This window comes from Neolamprologus brichardi, chromosome 2 (assembly GCF_056152115.1).
Source record: "Neolamprologus brichardi isolate AB-2024 chromosome 2, ASM5615211v1, whole genome shotgun sequence".
NCBI classification, from domain to species: domain Eukaryota; kingdom Metazoa; phylum Chordata; class Actinopteri; order Cichliformes; family Cichlidae; genus Neolamprologus; species Neolamprologus brichardi.
Window position 1 is genome coordinate 6,946,515 of NC_142105.1, and position 25,362 is coordinate 6,971,876.

General features: G+C 41.7%; 1 protein-coding gene across 1 annotated transcript in view; it reads left to right on the plus strand.

Moving 5' to 3' along the window:
- Positions 1–25,362, plus strand: part of afg2a (AAA ATPase AFG2A) — a 112,634-nt gene that overhangs the window by 78,425 nt on the left and 8,847 nt on the right. Inside the window, exon 16 of the mRNA XM_087846804.1 lies at positions 13,330–13,494. Coding sequence (XP_087702930.1) covers positions 13,330–13,494 — 165 coding nt within the window. The remainder of the gene's footprint in view (positions 1–13,329; positions 13,495–25,362) is intronic.

The window sequence follows — 25,362 nt, forward strand, 5'->3', positions numbered from 1 at the left end:
ATACAGCTATTTGTCACTGCAAAGAATCCAAATCTAGCAGAAAATGATATAAATATAACATCAAAGTGACCAAATTAAACTCATACATGTTCATGGTATTTGTTTTAAGGGTCTATTAAATTATGTTAACAGGCTTTTATGTTTAAAATATTTTTTTTCATATTATACGTTACTACACCACCTCTTTCTGCCATCTGTAAATAACACCCTAGTTTTACTCTTGTCTCCCCTTCTGAAACAGATTGATTGGTTGCAAGGCTCGACGTAAAATTAAGTATTGGTAACCGAATGTAATTCTATGAGTAGAGGTGAGCCTCTCTAAGAAGAAAAAAAACAAAACAAAATTCATCCACAAACTTTTTTTTTCCTTTAAAGACATGCAAAACTAGAAGACAGTATGCCAGTATGTTGCTTAGTGATGCAAATAAGTTATGATAGAAAATCATGGATTTTAAATGTGGTGTTGTAGACAGCATTAATACAGTATGGAAGGCCTGAATTGTGGGACACTGGGAAAATGTACCGGCAATCCCCCATTTGGGGCCTAAGAGACGGAGGAGACATCGCAAACAAAAACGGTTAACCCACACAGACCAGTTTTTCCCAGTCTCTTCCTCGCTAATGCTCAGTTATTTGCCAAGAAAACAGACAGGTTTCGGCTAAGGATCATCTTATGCAGGATGCACAGCTGTGTGGCGATTGTTGCAGAGACCTGGCGGGATAACAACATCCCGGTGGAGGAGAGAGGTACTCTCTGTTTGAGCAGATGGGACTGCAGCTTTAGCTAAATGCAAAGGCGGAGATTTAGCGCTATACATAAAAAAGTCCTGGTGCACAGCTACAAACATTATCGTGTGTCTGCCTAACATCCTCTATCATTGAGCTTGTACCAAAAAGATCAGCTGTCTCTTGCCTCAACGATTACCACCCCATCGCCCTGACAACAGTAATTATGAAGTACGTTGTGAAGCACATCAACAACATCATCCCGGTTGGTCTGGACAGCCATCAGTTTGCATGCAGGTGGAACCGTTCAACAGAAGATGCTGTCTCAACAGCACTGCAGTCAGCCCTGACCAACCTCAAACATCCAAACTGTTATCTTAGGATGCTATTTGTTGACTTCAGCTTGGATTTCAACACAGTGATCCCGGATAAGCTGGCTCTGAAGCTTAATAACCTGGGCCTGTCGACATCACTTTACCACCGGATCAGGGATTTCCTCTCCGACAGGCCTTGGGTGGTGAGAGTGGGGAGCTGGACATCTTCCACACTGGTCCTGAACACAGGCACTCCACAGGGCTGTGTGCTCAGCCCGACCTTATTTACTCTCTTTACTCATGATTGTTCTGCCACTCACTTCATTAACAGTTGTGGAGTTTGTGGATGATACCACCGTGGTGGGTCTCATATCAGGCAATGATGAGACTCATTATAGAGAGAAGATCCAACACCTGACACAGTGGTGCATCCTGAACACAGCAAGACCAAGGAGCTCATTGTGGATAGCAGGACATCCAGGAAGAAAGGAAACGCTCCTGTCCTCATACACAGGGAGGCGGTAGAGCATCTGGACAGCATCAAGTTCTTGGGTCTCCACATAACATCTGACCTGACCTGGTTGCTCAACACATTGCACCTGGTGAAAAAAGCCCAACAAAAGCTCTTTTTCCACAGGAAGCTAAAACCGACCAGACTCTGTTTTGCTGGTTGTGAATTTCTTCAGAGCCACAATGGAAAGCATCCTCTGTCTTAGTATGACGGCAGCTGCACACCACAAGACAGAAAGAACTTGGCTGGGAGAACTTTCTGAAAACAGCACAGGGGATTGTGGGAAGTCCACTCCCACATCTGGACTCGTTATACACTGGATGGATCCAGAAGAAGACTAGACGTATCGCTGCCGACCCCACCTCCCCTAGCAATGGACTGCATATACTGCTTCCTTCTCCAAAGCTGTACAGGAACATACAAACACGCACCACCAGACTGAGAAGCAGCTTCTTCCCCAGAGCTATGAAATCCATCTAAATTCTATCTGTAACTTTCTGCACATTTTTATTCTGCACACCTGCACATGTGAATAGTGTGCATTCAAATGTTTTATAGTGTTGGTTGTGTGTATGTATGTATGCATTTATATAGATATCAAACAAAATTTCGTTATATATGAACACATAAAGGCAATAAAGGATTCTTTTTCTTCTTGTTATTATTATTATTACCTTCATACATATGAAGTTATGTATATGGAAGGTTTGCAGTTGGGTTATAAGTTCTCATAATGGTGCCATCAAGGTGGTCTATTCAAGTGTTACCATAACTAAATAATTTACTGCACTGTGCACAGGTTTCAGGCACGTTGAATATTTAGATCCTCCATACAGTGTCATCAGGGAAGCTCCTGGTGTTATTCAGAGAGGCGCTTGACAGCAGCTACAAGCATACAACCAAACTCATAAACAACAATGCTCAGCAACAAGAAGAACTGATAGTATGCCTACAAGAAAGGCCTTCATCTTAATCTGATAAAAGTAAGACACTGTAGTAAAGTTCATGCTTGGAAACAAGCATGAGTACCCTGAAAAACACTACACAAATATGTCATAAAGGAACTGGTACATTTTTGAAGGAAACAGCATTAAGCATTTTGTAGTCATTATATTTTTTGGTTTGTTTGTTTACTGTACTTTGTAGGAAATATAATGATAAACAGAAACTCATCAAAATTGGGTTTTCTATAGCTAAAACTATTAAACATGCAGTTTAAGTAATAAAATTGCACATAATAATAATATAATATAAATTCATAATAAAACTCTTTCAGCGTGAGTTTTAGGTTACGAGTTGGATCTAAACTTTGTTATAATATTAACCTCTTCATAGTTGCCCAGGCTTAGAAGGCCCATCATCTCAGTTCACCTATAATGAATCAACTAATGTTGACTTTGCTTGAAAACCAGCAAGTTACTTCTGTAGATCAGCCCAGATTAACACTTTGTAAAGAAGTTTTGTGCAAGAGCTTCTAATATGCTTGTCAGAGGATATTTCTTTCGTTGTAATATATTTATACTACACAAATCAGGCATAACTTTATGACCACTGACAGGTGAGGTGAATAACACTGATTATCTCTTTACCACTCGCCTGTTAGCGGGTGGGATTCAGTGGGAGCAAGTAAACTTTTTGTCCTCAAAGTTTATGTGTTACAAGCAGAAAAAATAGGCAAACGTAATGATTTGAGCGAGTTTGACAAGGGTCCAGTTGTGATACCTCGAAAACTGGGTTAGAGCATCTCCTGCAGCCGTGTTCCCAGTTTGCAATGGTCAGTATCTATTAAAAGTGAAGAAACAATGAGAAACCAGCGACGGGTCATGGGCGTCTAAGGCTCACTGATGTATGTGGGGAGTGAAGGCTTGCCCATGTGGTCTGCCAAAATGGGCCTGTGATCATCAGAACTGGACAACGGAGCAACGGAAGAAGGTGGCTTGGTCTGACGAATCACGTTTTCTTTTACATCACGTGGCTGGCAGGGTATGTGTTGGTCACTTACTTGGGGAACACCTCGGACCAGGTTGCACTATGAGACAAAGAGAAGCCACTGGAGGCAGTGTAATGCTTTGAGCAATGTTCTGCTGGGAAACCTTGGGTGCTCCCATCCATGTGGATGTTACTTTGACGTGAACCACCTACTTAAGCATTACTCTGGACCATGTACACCCTCTCATGAAAATGATATCGGCTGTGGCCTCTTTCTGCAGGATAATGCACTCTGCCACAAAGCAAGAGATGTTCTGGATTGATGTGAGGAGTACTACAATGAGTTTGAGGGGTTGACTTTATCTCTAAATTCTAAATGGTCCAAAAAAGAGTAAATATCCAGTGAGTTATATGGACGAAGATGCCTTGCTGATCCCAGAGGTCAGAGGAGAATGCCCAGACTGCTACATAGACTTCCCAAAAGTGGTAAAGATTAGAACAGTTTCCTGGTCTGATGAGTCTTGATTTCTGCTGTAACATTTGTATTGTAGGGACCTTGCCACGGCAAACATCCATCCATCCATCCTGCCTTGTATCAGTGGTTCAGGCTGCTATTGGTGGTGCAACTGAGCATCGTGTAAATTCCACAGCCTACCTAAGTGTTGTTGCTGGCTATTTCCCTTTCTGTATGACCACAGTGTATCCATCCTCTGATGGCTGCTTCCAGCAGCACATCACAGCATGTCACAAAGCCAAAACGCGTTAAACTTGTTAAACATGTTTCTTCAGCATGACTATGAGTTAATTGCACTCAAATGCCCTCCACAGTCACCAGATCGCGATCCAATAGAGCATTTTTGGGTTGCGGTGGAACGGGAGGTCATTGTGCATGTGCAGCCAACAAATCTGCAGCAACTCTGTGATGCTCTCATTTCGATATGGACCAAAATCTCTGAGGAACGTTTCCGGCACCTCGTTGTTTTCCATGAAGGCAGAATGATGGCAAAAGGAGGTGCAGTCCAGTAATAGCAAAGCATACCTAATAAAGTTTCTAACCAACCCTATCAGCACAGCTTTTACTCTACAGTTTGCTCTCCCCTGACAGCTGTGTAATAGACATCATGGGTTACATAATATTAGAGGGAATAGCTGTATACTGTTTTTGTTCTTTTGTTTTGTTTTGTTTTATTCTCCGTCTTCCTCCACCTTTGAGGTATTGTCTCTGATAGCATGTCCCCCTGTTTCTTGTCTTTTGTGGACCTACGCACACACACTAAGAGGTAGAGACACACACTCGGCTCTCTCACCCAGGCCCAGCCTCAGCTCAGGATCAGGGTAAACAAGCTAATGTTTAGATTTCACGGAAGTGGAAACTGATCTGGCCGAGTCGAGTCTGTCACTCAGCAACGTGCCTGTTTATGTTTTTCTCTTTGTTAAGTATCTGCAAGTGGCAGCATATGTGAGCATTCAATTCTCTGTATGTGAGTTTTTGTGAGCTCGTGCGTGCACACTTATAAAGGAGTATAAAGCCTTTTGTTTTTAAGCATAGAGTGCAGTTGCAAACAGGTCGTTGTGAGAGAAGCCGTCTCTTCCGTTGCAGGGACTCATGAGGTTGTGGATGATTGGGGCGATAGAGATGATGGAGGTGGAAATAACTATGATCGTGGTATTAAGTGTGAAGCTGGTGATGCTGGTATTGATGTTTATGAAAACATGATTTCTTTCTTCAAAGTTTTTTTTTTGTCTAAGTCTTCTTTTAGATCATTTATAATCTTATTTGAAAAGCCTTGAATTCCTATCATGTACCAATGACCCATTTAGGATTAGGGTTCTGGTTTGGTTTAACTTGATAATAAAGAGGGACTGTTTTTAACAGCAGAAGAGTTTACATTTCTAATAATAAATACAATTTGGTGTTACAGATATTCTTTGTTTTGTTGCTTTTTTTCTATTAAGCCCCCTTTTGCTGTGAAAAATCGGCGGCGTAACCAATGTAAAATTCCTAAAAGGGCTCCAAAGAAGGTTGCATGCAACTGTGTGAATGTTAAGAGTTAAAAAGACACGATGGAATAACAGTGGTCATTTTCTTTCTCATCTAAAGCAACTTTATACCCCGACAAGTAAATGTTAATTCTTTTGGGAGTGATATATATGCCATTCTTTGAAAAAAAATGTGTAAATAACAGTAATGTTAGAGACTATATTTTTGTTGCAAATGAGCCAAACAAAACTGTCATACTCCTTTAAAACTGTACAAGGCCGTACAGTGACTCTCTGTCAAGTTCTTGAAAGCACTAATCTCTGAAGTCTTCCTCTTTTCCTTTTTTTCCCACCACTACATCCAGAGGACGACAGGGGCTGTCAGAGAAACACAAAGCACTCAGGGTTGCGTGTTAGGAGCCGCCTGAATGGCACCAGGCCTAACGAGAGCCCGGCAGGGACCCCGAGGTGGGCCTGGCACCTGCAGTCTGTCTCTCCGCGCAAGTGGGGCCTCCGTGTATGTGTGCAGGATGGGGATGTGTGAGGTGTGTAAGCGTTGCTGCATGCTGCAGATGGAGTTTTTCTACAGATGCATGTTTCTACATGCATGTATTTAGGTAGGGGGTGCAATAAGATGTTTTTGTCCTCAGCCAAATACTTAACCTCTGCAGAGGATATTTAAGCAGCTCATGACATTCTTTATAGATATGTTTTAGTTTTAATGGGAAATTCTGTGAAACATCTTTGCATCTGCCGTTCTTGACTGCCTTTTCAGTTCAGTTTTATTTATATAGCACCAAATCACAACAACAGTCGCCTCAGGGCACTTGATATTGTTAGGTAAACACCCTGCAATATTATAGAGAAATCCCATCAATCAGATAACCCCCTTATGAGCAAGCACTTTGGCGATAGTGGGAAGGAAAAACTCCCTTTTAACAGGAAGAAACCTCAGGCAGATCCAGGCTGATGGAGAGGCAGGCATGCAGTGACCAGTCGAGGGTGAAGGGAGGGAGACGGGACAAAAGATATGCTGTGAAAGAGAGCCAGAGATTAATAGTAATTCATAATTAAATGCAGAGTGATGTATAAACACACAGTGAGTGGATGTGAAATGTGAGAAAGAAAATCTTCTTAATCTATGACATTAAAGTGACTGTCTTTATTTGCACGATGAGTGGATAAATGTCTCCATCAAATAATCACTTCAGTCTTACTATGAAGACCGCACAAATTCTTCTTTTTATTTGGTTTTCAGTGATTTACCTTTTTATATATGGCTAACTTGGGGCGATGGCACAGTTTCAGATTTTATAGCGGTGCTGCAATCACCAGGTTTCAGTTGTTGTTGTTGGCTGTGTCTGTTGGATGGCCCTTCTCTTCTCTCTTCTACAAGAATACCAGCAGTCTACCAGAGGGTGACAGTAGCACTTGCAAGCTCAGAGTCACGATTGAGACAAATGGATTAAGCCAGAAGAAGTGTCTGTAGGGAAACATTGCTCATTGGCTGTGGCTGCTGATTTGTTTGAGGCAGCTACTGGACCAGGGAGTTTGGAGGGTGCTCACACATTATGGAAACCAGACCCTGATGAGTTTACACCAAAGGCAAGGCTGCATAGAACTGAACTGTGAACTGTGGACAGCTCACAGGAAACGCCTCTTTGTAAAGCAAACATACATGTGTTTTATGGCAGGCGCTTTACTGCGTTTTTATTTTGGGCTCCAATGAGCCGACTTTTCAACATGGTCATGGTCTTATTTCCTCTGCTTTTCTTCGCTTTTTTTTCCTGCTTGACAATTACCGCCCCCACCTCCACTCATTCACGCAGACGCACACACATACATGCACTTACTTCGCCTACCTACTCCTTTCAAAAAGAGTGTTATTTTCATTGAGGTGTGAGGGCTGGCCATTTTGTGTAGTTTCAACACAATCGCGGACCTCCAGGACAGCTGTAGGGGTGTAAGGCTGACACCACCCCCCGTCCCCACCCTCTAAACCCAAAGGAAGCAACAACACAGCTGCTGCTACTTCTTTACCCCCTTCCTTCCCTGATCGTGGCCCCGTTACCTGCTTACACAACGCACATAAAAGGTAAAAGAGGTGGGACATCTAATTCTGTAATAATTATTTGCCCAGTTACACTGGGCATGCACATGACTGCACTGTTTCTAGGTTTTGAGCCTCCTGCTTGGTTTACAAATTTAAAAAAGAAAATAAAAATCTAAAATCACAACACTCTAGAAAAAACACCATCTGCCTGTGTGTTAAGGAAAATTCGGGTCATTTTTAATGATATTAACAACAAACTAATTTAATTTCCTGAAATCTGGGCGCTCTGGGGCATTTCTAAAAAAGATGTGCTTCAGGACAAGAAGTGCAAGCATTCGAACAGTCATTGAGGCTTTTAACAAAACCCCAGATTAGTGAGTGTTATTGGAACCCAAACCACAATCTTTTGTGAAGGAACACATTCTATACACCATTTACACACTTGTAGGCACAGTGTGTTATTTCTGTCAACAGGTAAGGTGCAATCACCACTGATTTTATATACAAATATTGTAAAATTAGACGAGTTTCTGCTATAGAAACGGAAGTAATGACTTCTATTTGGTGGCATAAAAAGTCATAAATGTTATCTTTGATGAAAATGTCTTGATTTATTATGCTGTGCGGCCCTAAGAGTAAAAGTTTATAGTTCATACCGTATTTTGGAGTCAAATACTTTAAATGTTTCAAAAAAGTGTCTTTTGTCCTGAACGGCTTTCTTTTCCCGTGATGAAAAAAAAAATTTTTTTTCTCTAAAAGAAAATATTACTTGCTTAAATGGTTTATACTTTATTTTAAAACTCTAAATCTTCACTTCCTCTTGGCTGTGCACGAGTATGTGAGACAGCGGGGGTTAACAGCGGCAGAGTTATTTGGTTCTTGGACACGGTGGCCTCGCCTGCCGGATGCAAGTTTGACTCAAGGGCAAAATCCAGAGTGAAAGCCTCTCATGTTTTTGAGCGGTTGCCAACTCCTCTCTTTCGCTCTCTCTCCCCACCTCTCACCGCGTACTTACTTTCTTCCTCTGTCATTCTCATCCCTCTCTGCTCTGCTGTCCCCTCCCCTCTCTCCTTGATTTACTCTCTCTTTCCCTCCACTCCGGTTCTCTCTGATCCTCTCTCGCGTCGAAATCAAGACTGACATAAAGAAGGCCCAGTGTCTCTCTGAAGACAGCGTGGCCTCGATCGGAATTATGTCACCTCTGTGAAAGGAAGCTTGGGCAAAATGTTCTGTAGATGCAAATCGGATTTGCGTGATTTGAAGGATTTGAAAAACAGAACCGGCTGATAGCTTGTTTTGTACTCTGACATAAATCAGAGTGACGAAATAAAGCTCAAGGGTATTTTCACATACTTGGAGAGGTTTTTATACAATGAGGCCACTCTCTGCAAGAGTTTAGTGGGAACAACAAGGAATATGTTGAATCCAGGTGGTTAAAAAAATCCAAGTCAGGTTCACTTTGTGGTAGAAATATGAAAGGAAGTCGTTCCTTCTCCCATAAATTGAACAACGGAAATGTATATCCATAAGATAACTATAACTCTTCTAGCAATCATTGCAGTAAGTTAAGGTTATAGGTGCCTGATTTTTGCACATAGTACAGTCCACAAAACACCGGTGCAGTGTTTTTAATGACTTGCTGCTGCATGTGACATGCCACACACCCAGGTGTGACTGACTGAATTCCCTCCCTTTTGGCACTTTAGCAAGTGAAAGGTAAGGCACTTTGATTAATGATTGGCATGTTGTGGAAGGATCAGAACAGAACACATTTCACGGAAGTGACACAGATGCCACGCAGTCTTCCACTCATGCATGTTGCACAATCGATGTGAGGCTCAGTAGGTCTCTCATCTGTAAAAGGAAGCTCCCTTGAAAACTGTGAAAGAAACAAACTGGCTCTGGATTTGTGTTTTTGTGGAAATTGCTCCTGAGCTTGGACTTTGTAAACCATCCACTGAATCACAGCTGTTGCAAAAAATCTTCATCGTCCCAATTTTGTGTTACTTTCACAGATATAACAGCAATCTTGACTTTAAGAATACCAGTGACACCTGACAGTCGGTAACATTTGCTGGTATTCGGCTAGTGCACTGTATCTAAGATTACTGCGTCTGAATGGTGACCTTTCTGTGAGCTCTGTGTTCCCGTCGTGCTTTCTGCATTTTCTGTTTTGTGTGTGCTCGGAATAAATCCAGGGTGGCCCATCTCCGAGTCGGTATGACTCACCAAGGCCTCTAAGGATTGCAGACTGACAGGTTAGGAAGCCACATACAGCAAATGCCTTCGGGCAGGCAACAAAGTCAACTCATGTCTCCTCAGGCAAACCTCTCATTCATGCAAACAGCCTGCTATCATGCTGTACATTTTAAAAAGTGCCACTGAAAACAGCTTATTGGAAAAACAGAGATGGCACCAGATGTGCAGGGAAGAACTTAGTCATCATGTTCAGTTTCATGAACCCAGTGTTTCATTTCGTTTTTCATTTGATCTGAAGGCGTCGTGAGTAACAAAACAGATCTTGATCTTGATTTAGTCACACCAAGTCTGAGTCTCTATCTAAGAATAAGACACCTGAATTGCGGGGGCGTCCGTTTGTAAACAGTTTGTAGACATAGCTCAGAGCGGGTCAGATTGAAGCTGGCCAAGAATGTGCTTAGGAACAACGCTCTGAGGAAAAGATTCCCAGCATTCCTCATTGGTTAAGGAGACGTACCGGCCTTCGCTGATAGGAAGTCGTCTGTCATTAGGGGGTAATCACTTCTTGTGGAGGATTGCAATGCCTTGGAATGATTACTGTTGTTATCGGCAGTGAAACTTGGCGCAGAAAGCATGGATGAGGTTTTTCTCTCTCTTGTCTCTCTTTTTTTTTTGGTTTGCTTTTTAATCAGCTTGACTGATCCACATGTTTTTCCAAACTTTCTCAACGTTGCAACATACATTTTGCTGGGGTTAAGTCCACAGTGCACACTCTGCTAGATTCAGTGGTATATAAATGGTTCTGTGTTGACTTAAAGGTGGTTGGTATTTTTTACCTAGGGGCATTTCTAATTACTAATGGCTCGTGTGTAATGATGCCTATCATGTCAGTGGTGCAACAAGGTGGATGCAATCCGTCATGCAGACTCATGTTAGAGAATTTATACAACTGGGTTTTGTCTGTGGTGGTTTGCTGTCTCCCACACCACTTATCTGTGTTTGTTTGCAGGGCTTTGGTCCTGCTGTCCTTTCAAGTGGGTTGTCTGAGTGCCCTGGTCTGGCTGGTTTTGTCCTCTCCTCTCTCATCTCCTCGCCTGACTCCTTTTTTTTCTTGCCTTCTGCCAGCGGAGCCAAGACTTCAGGTGGAATGATGCCGTTACGAAAAGAGCCCGTCAACGCTTGCCCGACATGCCAAGCCAAGTATTTGTCTTTTGGGGTCCCCCCCTCCTTACCTCCTCCTCCTCTTATTCCACCACACCACCACCTCCCCTGGATCCTTGAGAACAGGAAGTATATCTTGTTAAGTGATGGATGGGCCCCCTGCTCTTGCTGGGAGGAAAGAAAAAAAGCCTTTCTTTCCCTCCAGGGCAGTCAGATGAGTTTAGCAGTCTCAAAGCTGAGGGTCGGCTCTGCTTTTTCGGGAGCGTCTTGGAACCCTCGGAGCCCGAGTGCCTGGAAGCTACAGGCACTTCTCCATTATGTGTGCGGAGAGAATTAATAGCTGATAAAGTGCAAAGTGGTGTTTTTGCACTAGGAAAATGGATCGGAAATTAAAACGATCCATCCAAGGAGAGTTTATTGGAATATATGTGCGCTTACATGCACGCTTGCATATGCGAATGTGTTTGTCAGCGTGTGTGGGAGTGACTGAGTTATTTAGTCCGGGGTCAGCAGGTTTGTGTTGGCATGCAGCCGCCCGATACTTCCAGGGAGAGCAACTCAGGAAGTGTCCCTGGCACGTCCTCTGCATAATGCAATATACTGTGCTGCAACGGGCTTGACTTGCTGTGACAAACAATCCCAGATTAAAGTTCCCACTACAATCACCTCACGCCTTGAGCACAGTTTTGTACCAACAATATATGTTAACCCACAGGAAGAAACATAATAACAAACCTGATCCCACAGGTGCTGTTATATAATTGCTTTGCCAGATGCACCTTATTAGGCCTTAAGCCCTTACATCTTTGATTTAATACTGCAGCCCTCCAGCCACCCGTCCATCTATCTCCCAGCATGTCACCGCAGCAGCCACCCCTTTCCTGCTTCGATTGAGGGTGGTGTTATTCCTCTCTATCCATTTTGTTACACTACCGTCACAGATAGCCACCCACCTTTCTGTAATCAAGTAAGAATCGAGAGACCTGAAAAACAAGAACGTTTGCTGTCATGAGCCACGGCTCCTCTGTCACCCATTACTCTGTTGTGGATACGTAAAGGTAGCTACTAACGTTCGTCTCCGCTTTCTGTCCTCTCATGTTCCACACACATGTACAGGAAAACCAGTAGATAAAAGGCTGGGATACTATCCATCACCCCAGTAAACTGGAATTTGCTATCCAGAGGGGAAATATAGCAAACCGTAAAACAAAACTCCAAACCTGAAATTTCCTCCAAGACACTTATCGAGCAGGTGGTCTTCAAATGAAACACGGAAAAGATTTTTTTTGCTTCCATTTTTTTAAGCTGGAAAATTTTGTGCACCTAGAGTTCCCTTTTTTTAAATTCTGGAATATAGGTTTTGCAGATGTTTGGCATTTCTGCTTGTTAAGTGAGTTAAATATCAACCTTATTAAAACCCAGCTACACAGAGTGCTTATGCACTAGTTAGCTGAACTTGTAGCATGTGCTGATTGTTCTGTTCTCCTACTCAAACATACAGGATGACATGACGTACAGTAGATGCTCATATTCTTTGCAAGTAAAAGAGGAGAGTTGCAGAAGTAGAAGCGCAGTATCTAACAGTTCAAAGGCTGCTTGTCCAGTCCCTCCAACCTTCACTGATCACTCCTGACATGGCCTCCTGTATGGCTTGCATCTGTGAGTATCTCCTGTCTCGGCTCCACAGGCCAGAGTCTGGCCCCGCTGTGGCCTGTCTGGCTCAGAGCCAGGGCCTCCAGGACTTACTGACTCTTAGGAGAATAGCAACAAAGAAACTTTGAGTTTCAGTTGATGTTCGTTTTCTGTTTATAGTTCATTCCATTGCTACCAATAAATGCCAGTTCACACTGTGCTCATTTATTTTCCCAAACCCACTGTTCCTCAGCTAGTTGGCTTGTCAAATGGGTTACCACGCTGCAGCTTGTCACGGCCTGGCTGAGGACAGCAGATGGAGGCAGGACATATTTGTCAGTCTGTCTGCTTGTCTGAGTTTGAGAGGCGCCTGCCACTTAATGACGTCTGACAAGCGAGACAGCGGCAGCTTTGGGTACTCGAGGACTGTTTTGGGGTCACAGAGATGTGATCTGTAGGAAGTGGAAGGTTTATCAGATAACGGGGAGATTGTCTCCACGCTGACGCCAGAAGTGGAAAACTCAAATTTCACAGTTTGTATATCAGGCATTTGCTTTATAGTCCTGTTTAAATAGGCGTACAATTAATTCAGGAGTGGACTGAACTATTGTTTCACAGCTTAACAAGCAACCAGCAATAAGGTCAAAGGTCAGAAACATAGTGTCATGACAGTATTTTTGTGACATAAGAATGGCGATGTACAAAGGAAACACTGTTGAAATAAAGCAATAATGCTGAAAACATTTTTAAAAACCCTTTATGTGTCACAATTTTTGAAATATGACCTTAAAACAGATGCTGTCTGTCTTTTTTCTGTCCCACAGGCTCTGATGCGTCCAGGTCGCCTCGACCGAATTGTCTACGTGCCGCTTCCAGATGCGCGTACCCGAAAGGAAATATTTTCTCTGCAGTTTCGTAATATGCCTGTCGCTGAAAATGTGTCTCTTGACCACCTCGTGACTCGGACCAACAATTATTCTGGAGCTGAGGTGAGCTTTAGGAACATCTTTTGCATACACATAAAATCACAACTATGGTCTTCTTTCAAATTATCACTGAGGTTGGGGACAATATGTCTTTTGCAAACACACAAAAATTCTTGAAATTACCAGTTACCAAAATTGACATTTGGGACACTAAACAAAATTATGCAGTTTACCCAGCAGGTTGTATTGTTTGGATATCCGCATCTCTCTACCACATGTCAGACTCGATCCACTAAAAGAATAACTTTGACTTAGAAATCGATGCTTTATTGCTGTTTTGCAACACCATTCTTACTACTTCTGGCACGTAAGAAGAAATTGTGAGTGTAGCCAGAATTGCAGAAAGATGTTACTGTGCTTTTCTGTGATGTCTGTATCGTGTCTGTACTGTGTCACAGAGCACCCTCGTGATCTCACAGCAGACCGGGAGAAATCGTACAAACAGTTCTTTGTGTAACAGATTTGTCTCCCTGCATTTGTCTCCCGCGTGATTCACATTGTCTCGAGCAGAGAAATTGCTGCTGTTCTCCATGGCACAAGTAACTCACAAGTTCTAAGAAATTGTGAAACCAGTGCATCACAATTTGGCCAAAATAAACTGAGTGTTTCCTATGCAAGATGTAGTTTTTGATATTTTTTTTTAAAAATCCCTGTTTTTTCTTGACCTTCAAATTTATACCGTTTATAAATCTTAATCTTAATTGTAAAACTTTGCTTTAATTCAGCTTGAAAAGTTATGGACGTGATAGGAAATAAAATGTTTGTCACTTAACACCACTGTGTGTTATTACGTGCAATTTTTCTTTAGCTATAATTTGAGATGCATGCAAATGAAGTTTCCAGTATGCTAAAGCTCTTTTCACACATGAAGTCAAGACAATATGAGGAGAATCAGGTCTAGACATCGCAGTTACCCACTGTGCACTTTGGAAAGTGCACGTCAAAGGCCGGACAAATCCACTGTGTAATCATCTTTGCCATAAACAATCTAACATCACAAAAAAGCTGGTAGATTAAAGACCAGCTAATGTCAAAACCAACTGAGTCAGACATTCTTTCTGAATGCATCTCAGTCAGGTAATGTCTAAGAACTTCAGGGTTTCAGTGTGTGGCTCAAACAACACCCACTTCACACCATAAATTGCTAGTACACATTAACAACCATGTACAAGAGCAAACAAGCCTTTCAGGAGAAACTGTCTTAAAAGGTGCTCGGTTATCCCTGCTTTAGCAGAATGGTGATTGTTTGGTCATCACTTTCCAGCCACTGTAAGAGCATGGTTATCATTCCCAGTGGGTGTTAAACACAGCCAGGGCTTCCCCTTGCCACCAGTTCTGTTCATAAGTTTATTGTGTGTCTTGTGGACTGAGGATTTCGTGTCAGACTTTTGTGGATCATGTGCTTCTGTTGCCTTAATTGAGCAACAACCTCTAGCTTACAATCAGGCGGTTTGCAGTGAAGTGTGAAATGGCTGGGACAAGAAATAGCTCTTCAATCCTGAGGCCATGGTTCTCTGGTGGAAAAGGGTGGTGTGTCTACAACGGGATGGGAATGAGTAACTGGAAGTGAAGTGGAGTTCAAGTCTCTGGTAGAAGAAAAAGTAGAAAATTGACAGATGAATTGGTGCAGTGTCTGCAGTAATCTGGATGTTTTACCAGTCCGTTGCAGTGAATGGAGCTGTGCTTATACTCTTTCTACTCAATTTCAGTACTTTCTAATACAAGCACCCAATTACATATTCATAAAGCGCTTTTTAAAAAGTGAAGCAGTCAGTTTACTATCCGATCATTGTTCCCATCTTCATCTAAAGCCACAAGCTGTGAGTAGTGACCAAAAGATTGAGATCGCAGACACGGGTAGCAGAAATTAGGGTGTCTCAACTCAGCCTTTGACCAAGGGCTTCATCCTTTCTCGTTCTCGGGGTTCTGCTTCTCCACATCAAACATGGTTCTGGCATTTCCTAGGTAAGGTGTTTCAGTTATGTCCGACTGGGAGGATACCCTGTAGCAGACCCAGGACACGGTGGAGAAAGCACATCTCTTGTCTGACAAGTTGGAGAAAGTGGCTGTGAAGAGGGAGGTCCGGGGACTGTTGCCCCAGTGACCTGGACTTTGATAAGAAGCAGAAAACGGATGGATGGATTCTATTATCCCCACATTTAAACAATTATCTCATTCGGCCTGTCAGTTTCGCTATGTGGAACATCTGCAAACAACATTTGATTTCCACTACGCTTGGATAACATGTCATATGAACCAAGACTCCTCAAGCTTTGCCCAACCCTTGATCTGGATTGAAGAGCAGTGATAAATATTATGAAGTGAGTCATTTCACAAGCAAAAATGACCAAACGTTTTCATCTCCTATCACATGTGAGGCCTGCTGTTTTTGTCATTGTTTAATTGATGTATGCTGATTATCTTTTGTTTTTAGACAGTTGGCTGAAGAGGCCATTTTTTACTTCACTCTGAAGTTTAAAACAAATATACATTTGCGCCGATTGCTTGTGTTCATTCTGCCAATCAAAACTCAGCTGACCACACCTACACAGGACAAAGAACATTTCTTAATTATTTTAGGATAAATCGTTTATATGACTTGAGATGATTTCACTAACCAAGCACGCAAATACGCAGTCAGTGCACCTCAACTGGTTAAGCTGGTCCATATGCTGAAGGCTGCTGTAGGGCTGCTCAATTAATCGAATTTAAATCACGATTACGATCTGGGCTTTCAACGATCATTAAAAATGACTGAGCCGATTATTAGCCCCTCCCTCGTGCTTTACTCTCGCGTGGCAAATCGAGCGCACCTCTCTGCATTTCGAGCACGTGTCACAACAATTAAGAGCAGCGGTCCCCAACCTTTTTTACGCCACGGACCGGTTTATGCCCGACAATATTTTCATGGACCGGCCTTTAAGGTGTCGCGGATAAATACAACAAAATAAAACTAGTACCGGTACCGAAAAAAATTAAATTTATTCATAACACACGTGAAAAGACCAAGGAAAACCGAGTAAGCGATAAAAACGATAACAAAATAACGCTGAAAACCGATAAAAACCCTGAAAACCATACATTTCACACCTGAGCCTCAACTCTCGCGGCCCGGTACCAAACGACTCACGGACCGGTACCAGTCCGAGGCCCTGGGGTTGGGGACCGCTGATTAAGTGGACCCAAGGGAAGCTCGGAAAGCTAAGCAGAAGTTATTTGGAGAGGAGAGTGACTGCCGTTGGTTGAAAAGAGAGGTAAAAAAAAAAAACTTCAGTGGTGTGGAAACATTATGGGTTCGCGGAGTCAGACGTGGATCAAGTAGACATAGTGTGTAAACTTTGCTACAGTGTCGTAGCTGCACCACAGAGCAACACTGCAAAGTTCACTAAACATAGATGTTTACATTTTTCATTTATGTTTTATATTGCAAACATTTGCACTGTTATCAGCATTTGCACACTATTTTATATTATTTTTTGACAATCTTTAAAGCCATTATTCAACACATTGTTATTGTTAAATAAATATCATCAAATAATCGAGATCTCAATTTCAGTGAAAATAATCGTGATTATCATTTTTGCCATAATCGAGCAGCCCTAGGCTGTTGTTAGGGCCTGGGTTCAAGTCGGCCCTTTTTGGGGGGTTTTCACCCCACTCTTTCCTTACTATTCTAACTGTCTTTTACTCTTGACATCCCTATATGCAGTGGGAGGTTATAGTAGAGACTCCTCATCTACCCTCCTTCCCAACTTGTCAGCCCCCACCCTAAAAATCAGCCTAAAGCAGGCGTACACCTGGAGGAGGTATGCAGTTAGGAAACCAATCCCTTACTATCAGGTGTTGTGTTTAACGCCGGGGTTTCTGATATAGTGTCTCATCTGTGGAATGGAGGTTTGCAGTCACTTGCCACTGAGCTCTTGAAACCACACAAAAATTCAAAGGCATGCCACAGTCAAGCTGATAAGAGTTCATAGGTGGAAAAAAAACCAGGTCTCACCATTGTTGTACCATTGCATTTTATTTTACGTACCTGTCCTATAGATCATATTAAATTAAATGAAACTTTAGACTCCCCTGATCACTGAGGGGAAGTTTGTGAGGAAACAGGATACAGATAACACATCACAGCACTGAAGATGATGTGTGTTTAGAAAGAAAAAACAAAGCTTCAGTGAAGAAATACAGCACATCTAAAGGTAAATGATATATACACACGTTGATTGCTGACAACGTGACTAGCTCCCCAAATTAACAGGAACATTAATAAAACATTTGTGCAAAAAGGTCACACAACCTTTATGCTGAAGGACTCTTAAAAAAAAAAGATTTTTCACCTGCATACTATTCTTCCATAAATCCTAAAATGCTTCAGAATGGCAACATCCACCACAGTTTACAGTAAACTCGATCCGTCTGCGTTGTTGATAGCTCAAGGACCATTGCTGTCAAAAAGAAGTGGGGAGGGTAATCAGCCAGCACAACCGCTCACAACCACTTCTTGTTTACAATTTATTAACTTTTTTATTTTTATCCAATTTGTTCAACATACAAGAATAAACCTCCCCCTGACAGAAAACCAACTTTAAATAAACATTAAAAAAAACCTTTTGTTTATATGAGGCATTTTTGCACATGGTTAGAAACATTATTAGAATTGACTCTTTTTTTTTAACAAATGTCTTGAACGCATGCTTAACATAAAACTTACTGAACTATTTGATGGTTTTCAGGCACGTCATAAAGTCCAAACACTCTTACTTTCAGACAAAGCAATGACAAAGCAGCAGATATGTTTGTGTTGCTTTCAAACGTTAAATTAAATCAGTGGAAATATGGAAAACATATTTCCGTATGTTTTTCAGCCAGTATTGTAATAATCTACCACACATCTAGTCCGGTCAAACTTTTACAACTCTAAGGGTAGCAATACCTTTCCGTCTCCGTGTGACTGAATGACTGTTATGCTTGCTGGCAATGCTGCAAGCAGCCTGGTGAGCCACAGCACTGGTCAGCAATGCATCGAGCTCATGCTGGCAGGGACCAAAATGGACAAATTGGAACCTCATAAATCAACAGCAAGATAATTACTGAAGCTAGAGGCAACTAAGCAGAGTCCACTTTTAGTTTCCATACACACTGTCGCTGCTTTTTCTCCCTTCTGACTGTTCGCACTTCCTTAGCGTGCATGCTCAGCTCACACTTCCTCTGTCTACTGGTCGTATAGAGGTGTCGTCATGGCGCTTTGGTTACGGCTGAATGCTAGTCCAAAATGGTTCACTCTTCAGCAGCACTGGCCTTGCAAAGTTCAGTTTCATTCAAAAGAATGGATGACATGTTGAGACATTTTCTATCAGTAAAATGTAATTCTTTAAATAAATGTTGGTGTTGATGGGGTTTATTTAACTAAAAGGGGAAAAAAAACACGTTTAAGTATCCAGTATGTTTCAGACTGGTGAACTCTTGTATATGTTCGCCCCAGATTTATCCATCTGGTTCAGAGTTCACAGGTCACCTGATTGTTATCCAACTTCTTCAGTCATTAAGCCACTAAAACTGGAATTTTATAGTGAATATTTTACTATATATATTATCGTATCAAATATGGTTCACGTAGAACTTGAAATAATGCACAAATGGATGAATTCAGTACAATTCAGTCCTCAGTGATGGCAGTATGACTACTTGAAGCTTTGACTTTAATTACATTCTTGGGATTTCAAACTTGTCTGAGAGGAGGAGGAGGCAGGATCTCGAGAGGAGGAGGTGTGGAGGTCACTCAAGAGGTCACAGTAGTTGTCTGCTCAGCCGTAGAAGCTTGTTAAAATCACCTGTCTTCCTACCTGCCTGGAGTGACATCTGGTTTCACAACCCTCAGCTTCCTACTAAACTTTCCACCCTCAACACCCCTCAACACACCTCTAACTCACACTCATCCTAGAAAATTGCTTCTGGCTTTCCCTCCTCACCTCTGCCATCGCTCCTCCAAACAGAAGCAGCATTTGATACTGTAATCGGAGTGTTGTCGTGAAGGAGAAGAAGGGCTTAACTTGCTTCTGAAAAACAGTGTGATGCTATTTTTTTTTTCCTTTTCTGATCAAGTCCTGACAGGAAAAGACCCCGGGGATTTATTGCACCCTGTCAGATGTACCAAGTCAGTTCCAGGCCTTGTTTGTACCTTAATTTAAAAGAAGAAGAAAAAGAAGCCATATCAAATTTCACAGCTGTTTTTCTTCTTCCTTTAATGTTCGTTCCAAAATGAGTGTTTGCCATCAGGGCAAAAGTTGTTTTGTTTTTCTTTCTTTGCATTTGTTTAAAAACAGTAAAAATTTCAGATTTTTTTTCTAGTTTTTTTTGTTTTATGATTTTTTCCCCCCGATCAGCCACTTAACACTGACATATGAATCATTCAAGCATTAAAAAAGGGACCTACTGCAAGGGATGAACCAGTGATGTGTCTACACATAACAGATAACCCATTTTAACTTTGGGCAAATGAGGATGTAATTTGTTTCCTTTTCTTCACTTAAATCTCCAGTAAATTCCAAAGATAACTCAGCATGAAAGGTAGCATTTTTGCACTAACAAGCGATTCCCAACTCAGCTGAAAACTGAACTTATTCATATCGCAACATGTATCTGTGATCATTGTGTTCTTGAAGAAACTGAGAAACTGGATAAGAGGACATAAAAAGGAAGCATTAGGTCTAAAAATGTTCTACAGCAGATGAACAGTGTTTGAAAGTCTTGTTATTAAGTAGCAGGCAAAAATCCAGCGAAGGCCTGATACAAAACCTGAGGGATCCATTGGACCGATCCATCTAGTGTTCACTGAAGCCTCACCAGAAATGGTCTCAGAAAGATCATCAGGTCTTATGTACAGAACATGGTGGAGTCTCTGTCATGGTTTGCGGTTTCGGACTGTGGTGTTGGAGAGATTGCCAGAATTGATGGATTTACCATATTTTCCGCACTATAGGGCGCACTTAAAATCCTTAAATTTTCCCAAAAATCGACAGTGCGCCTTATAATCCGGTTTACCTTATGTATGAATTCTGGTTGTGCTTACTGACCTCGAAATGATTCGTACACAGCACTAAAAAATCTGTCAAAAATGTTTTATTACAACTTTGGTAAGCTACGAAGCTGCACCGCTTGATGGATTGTTGTAGCATTATGGCTACCATAGTCAGGAGCCTCGCGGAGTAATCTGGGTCCAAAACTCCGTCTGGTTCAGGTCCCAAAGTCAAACGAACACTGCGGCATCACTGAGAGTTAAAAACTGTCTAAATTTTAACCTCTTTAATAAAATGATCAGCGTTGCTGCTTTACCAGGTGTACCAATTAAGTTTAACATTCAGACATCCATGAAGACAGAATGTATTCAATTTAACAGAGACAGAAGTTAGCAGGAAGTTAGCTAGCTGGTTTCCACCTAAACATGACATATCATGTTCTGACTGAGGAGAGATTTCTGAAAAAAATAAAACTTAAAGCTCTGCTATCACTTCCAACATAAATGAAAACAGAAAACTAAACAGCTGACTTTTGTAGGGTTACCGAAGTTCCACTAGCTGGTGTATGTTTGCTACTTGATTGTAACATAAACACAGTGAAGCTGGAGGACGAACGCTAATTTTTTTTTTCACCCAATAAAAGTTAATGTGAGGGCTCCCGATGGTTAGGGACAAATGCAGTCACATGGCAGGATGCTGTAAACAGTCAAGAGAACAACTGAGATAATCCATCCACAATACGAGGTTAGTCATTAATATACTGCAACAACGCAGGAATAGAGCAGCTGCGAGAGAATGCAACGTTAATAAATCAATGGTACGGAAGTGGAGGAAGCAAGAAGAACGAGTTGAGTAAAGATCGACTTATCTGACGGTTTTGTTTCGCTTAATGCGCCTTATAATCCCGTGCGCCTTATATATGAAAACAGACATGTTCATTGACAGTGTGCCTATAATCCGGTGCCTTATGGTCCGAAAAATACGGTACACAGAAAAGTACCGTCAGCTTTTGATCCACCATGCAAAACCATTAGGCATCTGAATGGCAATAACTTTTTTCAGCATGACCATGATCCCAAACAGATGGGCAATGCAGTAAAACTTGGACAGAAAACTAAAAAAACAATCAAACGCTATAATTTATCGATTGGCCCCAGAGCCTGGACCTCAGCATTATAAAAGCAGTGTGGGGTCTGAAAGGCATTCAAAGCTCTGAATGTTCTTTATTGAATCAACATTTTCTCCTCCGTCTTTTAGGAAGATGTCACATTAGTCTTGATGTGTAAGTGGTATTTAGGGTAACACCTAACATAACCCCACAGGAACGTTTTTCAGTTATAGGTATGTTTCCCCACCCTGTTTCCTCGGTAGAAATGACAATCTAGCTAATCATGGCTTGGAAGGAGGGGATAAGGGGATTCAGTGTTTTGCACAGCTAGTTGTAGGAATAAGCTGGTTTTAACTGCTTCTGCTAAAAAAAACAAATTGCATAAATGTGTCTGATACATGACTTGAGTGAATGATTGATTAGGGCTAAATAACCCTCACCTTAACTGAAAATGGATAACACAATGAACTCTTGAACTATTGTGATTACCAGACGAGAAAAACGGGTTTCATGACAGAGCTTTGGCTCCCTGAAGCTTCAGTGCAGATTGTCACTGTTTTGCATCGTCAGACAAGTGAAGGCAGACAGGGCCACGGACCTAAAACATGAGCAGCCTTTAACTAAATTTATTTAAAATACATGGTTTTTTTTGCTAATAACCGAGCAAATAGGAAATTTCAGTTTGCTTTTAGGGCTTCTTTCCTTGGAAAAATCCACAGATGCTCAGTATTGATGTTTCTCTCTCCAGCGTATTTTGAATAAACAGGAAATGAACTGAGTCATTAAAAGGAGTAATGACAGTCCCTGAGTGCGCAGCTCGTACTCTATTAACACTGGATGTCACATACCTCCCCGTGGTGCTTGATTGAAAAGTGACCTCCGTGAAGTGGAATATAAAAACACCGCAGTAATGAGCATTTGGCAGATGTTGACAAGTTGCTGAGAAAAGGCTAAATATCAAGACTTCTCCGCATGATCGCAGTAAGGACACAGCTCATAGTATTTAGATGCAGATCACGTAGAGGTGGCAACAAGTGATAGGCAGCACCAACCCTGTGGGTGCCCTCCTGCTGATCTCACAGCCCTGTAACATTCATGTCCAAAAAAGGGGGTGTGTTGGGGGACGGTTGTTCAGGCATTTTAATAAAACTTCAAGCTGCAGCGCTCAGCCGTATCAGAATATCTTTGTGTTCAGCCACAGATGCCTTTGACCGGCTGCGACCTCCATAGCGGTGGGTCTTTTCGCTCCAACAGGGGGAGAGCTGTTTGGTCCAAGCCCAGGTGTCTGGGACGCTTGGCTGACATCCATTCAAACTCACTGGCGCAATTGTTTTCTTAATGTTTTTTTTTTTCTTCTTCCACACTGGCAAGAGCAAGTCTGTTCCAATGCGGGACATACAAATAAGGCAGATCAACGGCAGCCTGCAAAGCTTAATACTCCCCTTTACAAGATAGCTAAGCACATTTGCACATCCCAGTCAACTAAGTCAGAGTGTATTATGATGTAGTTTGATGAAGCAGTGATTTGTTTTTTCTGTAATATCTAAAAGTAGTTTTGATAAAAATTATTCATTAAAAATAGAAACCTGAGCAGGCGAGCAGTATCTGCAGTAGCTGCAATGCGACTATTAAAACAAAAAAAAAGAAATTGATTGTAAGTACAGCCTTGTTGTAGTGTGACACGCACACACACATAGTAAAACCACCCTCACAGGAAGACAAATGGTTTCCTCTTAACACCTGTTGTGGTTGTGGCTGTTCCTCCTCTGGCTGTGTTGTCTGTCTGATTTATGGCCTGGTATTTGTTGTTGCAAAGATTTTTATCACCAAGGACACAGGCGCAAAAAAAATGCATCAACAAAAACGTGTTGCTGTTTGAATAACAGTGACATTACACAATGTATGAATCAGATATTAGCCATGGAAAAGAAAAAGGAAAAAGATCTTCAATCATCAATAAACTTGTCAGCTTTTGTGGAAAGTGCGTCTGACTTGGTCTGAAGTTGGCAGGTATTTGCCGAAATATGCTCTAACTTCTTGTCTTGACTGCGTTCACGTGTCTGCGTTTTATTTTCTGTGTGGCTGACCGACCGCCGACACAGTCACGCTGTCGCTCAGACGCAGTCTTTGTTGATATGGAAAGCGCTTAACAAATGCTGCGAGGAAAAAGCCATTCACACCTCTGCAATTCCATGACTGCGAAACACCTCACTTCACTTCCTTCCCAGCAAGCCTGTTACCTCTTGACATTGTGAACATGTTGTTTTTAGAAAGGTTAAAAAAGAAAACATTTCCCTCGCTGCTACTGCCAGCCAGCTTCTGTGGCCTGCAAAAGGCCAGATGTCACAGCGAGAGAAATGGCTCCAATTGGCCCCCGATTTTACATTTTATATATAAAGCCTTCACTGTGGTTTATGTCTGAGTACATGGTGAGCACCAATTGAATTTTTCTGGGAAATATAAGCCCTTAAGCGTACCCAACATGCTGTTTCCCTTGGCTAGGAAAGAAGACAGAACGTGGGTAGCAAAAGCCAAAAAAGAAAGAAACTGAGCAAGAGAGTAGGAACATAGAAAGGGACAGAGAGGAGACACGTGAAGAGGAAGATGGCAAATTGTGGAGAAAAAGAAGAGAGGAGGAGGGGTGCACTTACCCACCTGAAAGTCGCTAATAAAACTAGAGGAGGACGCTAAAAAGGAAATGGACAGTGACAAGAACACACCGTTAATTCAGTTTCAATTCCTGGAGACTCTCTTTCTCTGGAGTCCAGTTGTCTGGCAAATTATCAGGACTAAGAAATACTCTGCCTCTTAACCCTGTGTAAAACAGGTATTTGTCATTTTTACAGTGGTGGGTAGATTTTGTTGCCTTTGGACACAGCCAGGCTAGCGGTTTCTCCCACTATGCTAGACTAAATTAGCCGGCTGCTCACGGTAACTTTATATTTATTATATGAACATGAGACAGGATATTATGCTTCTCAGGTAACTCTCCCTTATAGAGCCTATTTAGTCTGTCTCTTAATTAAAAACTAGATTTATTGGAAATTAAATAATTGCAGTCTAACTTATTGTAATGATTTTCAAATGTAGTTATATTAAACAGCACATTCAGAAGCTTTACAGGATATTTGGATCCTTTTTTGGTGCAACTTAAAATTTAGAACTTGTATATAATGTATGTGTATAGTGTTGTAATACCACTAATAAGATAAGATAAGATAACCTTTATTAGTCCCACATGTGGGAAATTTGTATATTATAACAAATTATTATAACATGAACATTCACTGTGTATATGCAGGTAATATGCATCTCGTGAAAGATGAAGCAAATACGAAAGAAAAATATTCATATGACACGTCTGGAGTTTCACCTGCCTTGGCATTACAAAATGCATACACACCACACATGCACAGATATACCCAATCACAGCTGTTTCCAGGTCACTTCACTGTGGGCGTGTTTGGTAAATATGCCATCCTTGCCTTCCCAAGTCCACAGAGAAGTTTTCATTCATCTGATTAAGGGGTGAGGACACATGTGCCCTTAAAGGCAAGACCCAGCAATGCTACCCTACACACACACACGTACAACACCTTAACAGGGTGTAGCCCCAACACAGGTGCTATCCCACATGGGTCTTTCCAAAACATCGAGTGGACAATGGCTTAATATGATAACACTGAAACGCCTGAGCTGCAATTTATTTGGTAGATTTTGTAGGAGGATTCTTAATATTATCAGTGA